This window comes from Notolepis coatsorum, assembly GCF_963971535.1.
Source record: "Notolepis coatsorum genome assembly, chromosome: 13".
In the NCBI taxonomy this organism is placed as follows: domain Eukaryota; kingdom Metazoa; phylum Chordata; class Actinopteri; order Aulopiformes; family Paralepididae; genus Notolepis; species Notolepis coatsorum.
In genome coordinates, this window is record NC_140177.1 from 27,437,775 (window position 1) to 27,446,291 (window position 8,517).

Genomic DNA, 8,517 nt, shown 5'->3' on the forward strand with positions numbered 1-8,517 from the left:
TTCCAGAATATATCTTTGAAAAAATTTCAGGGAATGAGACCCACTGACTACCGCAGCAAGCCTAGTGTGTGTGTGTGTGTCAATGCAGGCCAACCTCGTATCCACGGTAATCCACCTCCACGTCATCCCCGTACACGTTCAGCTCCATGTTCTTGTGGCTAAACACGGTGGCAGGCTTGGGGTTTCTATGGTTACAAGCCATGTCATCTGCCAGCATCAGGACAATGTGACTGCGGGCGCAGGGAGGAGGACAGATACAATGTTGTGACATTTGAACTGTGTTGAATGTGTCTTGGAATAAGTAAAATGATGAACGCCGCCATAAAGGTATGGCTTCCTTATGCAAAAAAAATCCATTTACCTTTCTGATAATTACATCACTGGAAAACTCATAAAGCTTAGCTTTTGGTTATTAGTGATAATAATAATAATAATAATAATAATAATAATAATAATAATAATAATAATAATAATAATAATAATAATAATAACTTTATTTATATAGCAACTTTCATACATGGATTGCAGCTCAAAGTGATTCACAGAAAAATAGCATAAAATTAATATAGGCATACAATTTGCATACAGTTGACAGAATAAAAGCAATGCATAAAGTGCAGACATAATAAGTATAAGAGACAATAAAAGTAGTGCAATGTATGATACTGTATGATACTCTGTATACACCCAATTCAAAGTTATAGCCACATTTTCTTTCAAACTAATTTGGTCTCGGATCATGTCGCATTTGGTACATATTTTTGTATCTCTTGGGCAGAGCTAGCAGCCTGTGACGTAAAGGTCTAGAGACAGCTCTGAGTAGGAGTGTGAAGCACAACAACAATAGTAGTATAAGAGTTACCTGTCCGGGATGCCAAGTCTTTTAACACTTCTATACACGGACAGAGTGTTGGCCACATGGCGATAGTTGAACCAGAATCTGGATGTACACACCTATAGAATGCAATACACACAAGTCAAATCACATGATTCACCAGAATATCACAAATTCTCACAACACTATTACTCTAGGAAACCATGTTGACGTTAATATTTGTCACGTGATAATGCTGATTGTAATTTCCATTGCAATTACAGTACATTACAAATAAAAGCGACAATTGTGCAAAGCCTGTTTTCAATGATTTGCTGAATACTCACCAGAACTGCCCAGTTGTTGGTATGGCCACTGCTGAAGAACTGACTTGCTTTAGCCTTAATTAGAAAAAAGGAGAGGAATTAAGTTCGATTTTTACTAAGCAGTGGTTATTTTGTTCGTTTCTCTATTTAAAATCGACACGGTTTAGCAGCTAACGAGCCAATGAAAGAGACAGGTGGCAGTGAAACCACAGATTAGCAAGATAGCCCTGCAACATGACAGCCCAGGCAGCTAATATGACAGCCCAGGAGCAGCTAATATGACAGCGATATTGGAGGTAAAATGCAACGACAGACACGTAGGCTGAGCATAATATTCAGCGGAGAATGATTGTAACACGTATTTACCTCGACACTGTTTGTGTTCACAACTGTTTGGAGAGAAAATAAGCATAATAAACTGAGTATTATGGTGGGGGAGCAGTAGCTAGGCATGTTGTTCGAGGAAGTGAATATACCGGCTGGCGCCGCCCACTGAGGAGTGATCACTTCCTGATATATTCATATATTTCAAAATAAAAGCTCAACATTTTGGCTACTTGGTATTCGTAGGAATCGTAGCATAAATCGAGGAGATGTCACAAAAAATGTCACTCGTCATCTCGCGTCAAACATTGGGTTTATGACACATGCGCAGTTACAATTTGGCCCCATTTCCATGGATTTGGTCCATCCATCACTCCATCTGCGCAATCTGAGCATGAATATACCCCCGTCTCCAGTCCCATTGGATGGTGATTTAGCTTCGAGTATTGATTGATTGAACATTTTATTAACAGATTGCAGAATGGGGATGCAGACCAGAGAAAGACTTTCGTCTTGTTTACATCAGGGTCGCCCATTTTCAATTCATCATAGTACACCCTGGATGAGATAAAACTGGGAACGAGGTTAAGTACACCCACTATCGCAGACTAAGGCAAACAACAGGTGACTGAAGTCAAATAACGAGTGATTATCACCAAATGACATATTACATCAAAACAAATCCACATCATTTTCCCTAACAGGGTCAAGTAGGGATGCACACTCCCAATGTTTAGGGAATTGAATATCCTTTTAGAATATCAATATTAAATGATTAAATATTGAATATCAATATTTGTTTATTTTGTTCATATGTATTTATTTGTTTATTTGAAGCTACACTCTGTTAAGCTCTCTGTTAAGCTGTCTCTGTTAATAGATGCAGAAATAAAAGGCAGGTGACAGCCCATGAAATAGAAACACACTTATTTTCATCCAGGCTCAGTAACCTGTGCAAAAAGTGATATTTTATTATAGTTTATAATATAAAACCATACTCAATTAACTCAATTCATTCCAATTTACGAACTGCTGAAAGACATTCAGAAAATCGGATTAACGAGACTCATAAATGCAGTGAAATCAAATTACAGCATGAGTATGTTGCTGCATATTTAGTGCAGAATTGTACATGTGCTGAAGGATTAATAATGCAGGCTTAAAGGGCTGGTCTGAGTTAATGAATCCCAAACACACTTGTACCGTCATATGTCATCAAACGATTGAAAAGGTTGGATGCAACACCTCCACGGCTCCACCACCAAGAATTGACCTCTCGTGTCTATGGGTCATTTTAGAACCTTGATTACCATTCATTCAGGTCCCCACAATATGTGATTGTTTTTAAATACCTCTGTTTTCAAAATGTGCTCTTAATTGTTCTGATTATTTCTGTATTTATTAACGCACTATGACACTTGTGAATATAACATCTCGACAAAGTCTCCCCATTTCCATAAGGGAAAGCCCCACCCTTGCTTCTTTTAGAGGGCAACTAAAAAAATGGCTGAAGTCCAACCAGTCATGTGAACACATGTGACATGCTGTTATTTACATTTTTCTACTGTTTTTATGTGTCCTGTTTTTATGTATTTGTACATTTCTTACTGTTTCTATGAGTCCTGTTTTTATGGTTGGGGACAACGGATGGAAATTAGCCTTGTGCTAAATCCGGCAATTTTTACACTCCACGGTGTTCATTAATTTTGCATTGTCCTGTCCAAATAAACGAATTAAATAAATAAATAAATAAACAACACTGTCAATGAGTTTAACTACTCAGTGTATTTATCGAGAATAAATAAAGATTGAATTAATTCAGACAATCATGTGGTTGTGGGGGGATGAAGTGCGTTGTGGGTTATGTTATCGTCAAAATCCATTTCAGATGACCAATTGCCTGGTTACTAGATTGGGGCTATTAATGGAATCAGAATATTTAAGGTTACTTTGGGATTATTTTGCCTCCAAAATTAATAGAATGAGAAGTAAAGCATATTGTATTCCTGTTGAAGTAATGTTCGTAGTTGTATCACCCATTATCAACCATTATACCAGGATGACATTGGTTATCTATTTTTTAGCCATGATCTCATAATCAAAACCCATTTATTCGGAATAATAAATTCAGCTGCGGTCCTCTGACTCCGGTCTCCTCTCCATCCCCACCACCAACCTGCGCACTGTCGGTCCAGAGCCTTCTCTGTTGCCGCACCCTCCCTCTGGAACGAAGGTTATCCTATAACCCTAGTTACATGAGTTATTGTGAGCGTTCTGCTACGCTCTTTTGGACAACTCATTAATACAGGTACTGTATTTACTGAAAGCTTTTTGCCACATGCACCTTTCATTTACCGGGCCACGCCCATTTCCGGTTACATAACCATGGGGCATGGCCGTACTCATCCTTCCCGAGTCTTGACCTCCATTCGGAAGACAGTCAGGGGCAGGGGTGCGTTGCTCATGGGACGGGGTTGCACGCCGAGCAACCGGCTCTGTGAGCAGAAGTATGCGCACGCACATGCACGGATGTGCACATGCGTGCACATAGGAATGCGCTGCACTTGACCGATGCGCCAACTCGCCAAGTACCCACCTGGCTACTTTGCATAACAATAGCTCAGGTCATCAGGTGTGTTCAAATACGTTCTCAGATACATTCACACAAAACTTGTGAATGAAATGTGTTACATTCCCTTCTTAGAGGCAATTAGGCATTTTAGTCTGTGCGCACGCGAGGGAACATTTATGCACATGCGCGGGAGTGCGCATGCACGTGGCATCATTAAAACACAGTGCAACCAGCTTTGAAATCACCAAAACACCCCTGGTCAGGGGTCCTCAGCACGTGAAAGCAGAACGCTCACAAGAACTCTTGTAACTAGGGTTATAGGATCACCTTCGTTACATTTCGTTCTTGTTCTGCGTTCTGCTACGCTCTTTTGGACAACAGGAGCGGAGCAGGAAGCGAAGGGCCCGATAAATGTACCCGCTGAGGTCCCCTTTACAACCATCAGAACGGAGGGTCCGGACCCCCACACCCGTCCTAGTGAGGGGTGGGGGGACAGAACACCAGCTGTGCGAAAAAAGGTGACAGCACCCAAAAAACGCACAATGTGAGTAGACCGTGGGAAAAAAGGGCCCGTGTCTACCCCACCACGCATTCCGCTCGCTACAAGGGGAACGTACGCGAAGCATATGTTCGCGTTACCGCTCCCACACCTCGCAGGGTCGCCAGCGAAGCCTTAGTGATGGGGAACGGAGGAGGTCCCAGCCCCATGGACCACTCGAGGGACAGGGCTTTCTGTCGAGTCCAGGAGCTAGGACCTGACCAAAGGGACCTGGTGAGGTCCTAGCAAGGGACCAGGCGCAAGGGACCAAGCGCAAGGGACCAAGCGCTGATATCGGTCCCTAATGACCAGGCGCTGATATTGAAGAACAGGGAACAGTGTTGATTTAAAAGCGAAAAACATATGCAAGCTTTATTGCTTGAAAAGCCAAAACACGATAGCTATAGCCACCAACCGTGGGCTCTGGGTCTACGTTTGTTTAAAACGTGTCCACATGAGTCCCCACGGCTCCATTTCATAAAGCAAGAATTGCTGCCTGCCTATTTTTACTTTATCAGAAAAAGGTAGCAGAGCCCTCATCGTCACTTTGTTTGAGGCATACACAAAACACATTAGTGAAATGACTGCACGTTGTTTCAACAAAAACCTGCCACTCTTAAAAGAGGGTCTTTTTTAGTTTGGGGGGGGGGGAAACGGGGGGTTAGGGTGAAAAGAGAGGGGTGGAGGGAAGGGGAACCATATAGGCTCGGTCCCACGGCCATTACCTCCTGCCGCGTGCGGCACGTCCTCGCTTGCACTCGGCGCCGCACGCCACCGGGGCTCACACTCTCGCCATGATCGCGGGAGTAGGGAGCCGCTGCGGCGAACAGCGGAGGTTGCAAGGGAGACGCGCTGGTGGAGCCCCAAGAAAGGCCTCTCGGGTCTCGGCGGCGATGCCATCTCACGAAAAAACAGCAAAATACCACGGAAAAAAAGAAGAGAAAGTTTCACTGTCAGCTTGCCTGTAGCTAAAACACTTCCGAATGAAAGATGAGTGAAGGATGAGTACGGCCATGCCCCACGGTTATATATACGTAACCGGAAATGGGCATGGCTGGGTAAATGAAAGGTGCATGTGGCAAAAAGCTTTCACCCCCCACTGTTAAGCGTCTTGGGTATCCTGAAAGGCGCTATACAAATCCAAGAAATTATTATTATTAATTAACAAGTAATAGATTTTTCAATCTGTAATCCAATCATTATTTCTCCCACCTTTCCTAATGACATCACAGACATGTGCCACTCCTGTGCGATATCTCTGGGAGCATCATTCATCTTCCTGACGAAGCTGTCAAAAGTAATGACAGGAATTTTGAGGTGGTACTCTAAGACAACCCCACTGAATGGCTTCTGTGCTTCTCTGTGGCATGATGAAGGCTTTTATTTGACGTCTCTGGACACAGTAATGTGAGGAGCGCAGGGAGCCTTTTAAAGGAACACGCCAACATTATTGGAAATGCGCTTGGCGTCTTCTCCAGAGTCAGACAAGAAGATAGATACCAATTTCCTCCTCTGTGCGTTCAGTAGAAATCTAACCGGCTGTAAGCTAGTCTAGCTCAGCACAAATTATTGGGAGTGGATACAAGCCGCTAAAAACAACTCTCCCGGAGTTTCAAACTAGGCTAGTGGTCCGTATCTGCTTCCATTCATTTGTGCTGTGCTAGGCTAGCTTGCAGCCGGATAGCTTTCTACTGAATTCACAGAGAGGAAATTTGTATCGATCTTCTTGTCTGACTCTGGAGAAGACTGTAAGCGCATTTTCCATAATGTTGGTGTGTTCCTTTAATCCTCCTCGGCTCCTCCTGTTCTATAACTTCAGGCATCAGCCACTCTCCACCACAAGCTCATCGCAGTAGTGCTCTCCTAAAAAACCAACAACAACATCAAAACAATCTCCTAGTAGCATAAACAGACACGTGCACACATACTGTAGGACCCAAAGGGTGCAGCTATTCTTTCCCCCTCAAAAAGTGCCCTTTTTCGGCTGGTGTTAATTGTATTTTATTTTTTATTTATTTTCTATTGAAATTCTATCAAATATGTGCAATTATAGGCGCAAAACAATGCGTTTTTAAGTTTTCTAAAGATTTTTTCCCATCTGTAAGACTCCATCAGGTTGTGTGTTCCTGGGGGACATGCATGCCATAGATTTACTGTGTGTGTGTGTGTGTGTGTGTGTGTGTGTGTGTGTGTGTGTGTGTGTGTGTGTGTGTGTGTGTGTGTGTGTGTGTGTGTGTGTGTGTGTGTGTGTGTGTGTGTGTGTGTGTGTGTGTGTGTGTGTGTGTGTGTGTGTGTGTGTGTGTGTGTGTGTGTGTGTGTGTGTGTGTGTGTGTGTGTGTGTGTGTGTGTGTGTGTGTGTGTGCGTGCGTGCGTGCGTGCGTGCGTGCGTGCGTGCGTGCGTGCGTGCGTGCGTGCGTGCGTGCGTGCGTGCGTGCGTGCGTGCGTGCGTGTGTGTGTGGCAAGTGATTGGGAGAGAAATGGAGAGAAGCGTAACCTGCTGTAAGATTGGCTGTTCTTTTAACCTGCCACGATGATATTGATATTTCATACTGTATTTTGTCATAGCCTGAACTGTGATACATGACAAGACCACGTGTTTGGTGGTGTCGTGAGTTATTGATCGCTTTAAGCAACTCATATGTGGTCAGTTGTCTCCACGTATGTCGTGCTTTTGGTCATAATTTAGACATTGAGGGCTCAACACAACACTGCAAGACAAGTTGCAAAGGAGAGTGAGAGAGAGTGGCTGATTATGAGGTCAAGTGTCAGACAGCACAGCAAAAACACTTTCTATTTCGTTGAGCATGCACCTGCCTCCCAAAATGTCTCTGCGTGTCCCTGAAATGGTAAATAAATGGTAAATGGTTATCCAAAGCACTTTACAATTTTGTTCCTCACATTTTACCCATTCACTCACACAAGGCAGAGGCAACCATGCAAGGTGCCAACCATGCTCATCGGGAGAAGTTAGGGGTTAAGTGTCTTGCTCAAGGACAATTCAACATGCTGCCCAGGAGGAGCGGGAATTTAACCGGGAACCTCTGGATTACCAGACGACAGGCAGCTCTACCTCCTGCGTCTACTGTACACTTAGGCTAACATTAGTAGGTGATGGCCTCAGCAGCACAGCAGATGTTGGTTGAATGTTATCCTGCCAGATGGAAAGAGGATCAAGACACGCCACCACTAATGGCTTTCTAAATGTCCTTCTATGATATTGCCAGTGATGGAAAGTAGCTAAGTGTTTTCACTCAAGTACTGTACTTAAGTAACATGTTGAGGTCCTTTACATGTGTATTTTCATTTTAGGGAACTTTATACTTTTACTCCACTACATTTCATTTTTTTTTTTAATTATGTTTTTGGTAGATTTTTATTGTTTTTTTTTTACTACCGGGCAGCCCGGTAGAGAGAGAGAGAGAGAGAGGAAGAATGGGAGATAGACGGGGGGGAAGACATTCGGTAAAGGTCGCCGGGTCCGGGTACGTGGTGTGCTACTTGAGCGCCCCACTCCACTACATTTCAAAGAGAATGTTGTGCTTTTCACTCTGCAATTTTTTTTTTATCAACCCATTATACCCATCAGTTACTATAGTTACCTTGAAGAAAATGATTTTTTTTGCATAAAAACATGGCAGGAAATGATTAAGAGAAGATTATGTACTTTCATATTTGAAGCCTGTCAACATCAATAGGATGTAATCAGAGCAGTATTACTTACTCACTTATCCTCTTCGTCCCGGTTGGGGCATAAGGCCGCAATCATATACACTGCCACTGAATCCTGTCTCGTGCTTTGGCCTGCGCTTCGTCCCAGGAAAGACCCATCTCCTTCAGCTCCATCATCACTGTCCTTCGCCAGGTGTTCTTTGGTCTACCCCTCTTTCTCTTCCCAACTGGGGTCCATCTCAAGGCAACTTTGGGTAACCTTTCATTGGGCATC

The 8,517-nt window shown here is 43.4% G+C and overlaps 1 protein-coding gene across 1 annotated transcript in view; it reads right to left on the bottom strand.

Moving 5' to 3' along the window:
* Positions 1 to 1,606, bottom strand: part of pigk (phosphatidylinositol glycan anchor biosynthesis, class K) — a 95,668-nt gene extending 94,062 nt beyond the window's left edge. The window contains exons 1-4 of the mRNA XM_084327210.1: positions 1,507 to 1,606; positions 1,162 to 1,215; positions 863 to 954; positions 95 to 230 (exon numbers count right to left, since the gene is read on the bottom strand). Coding sequence (XP_084183336.1) covers positions 95 to 230; positions 863 to 954; positions 1,162 to 1,215; positions 1,507 to 1,593 — 369 coding nt within the window. The 5' untranslated portion in view covers positions 1,594 to 1,606. The remainder of the gene's footprint in view (positions 1 to 94; positions 231 to 862; positions 955 to 1,161; positions 1,216 to 1,506) is intronic.
* Between the last annotated feature and the right edge of the window lie 6,911 nt (positions 1,607 to 8,517).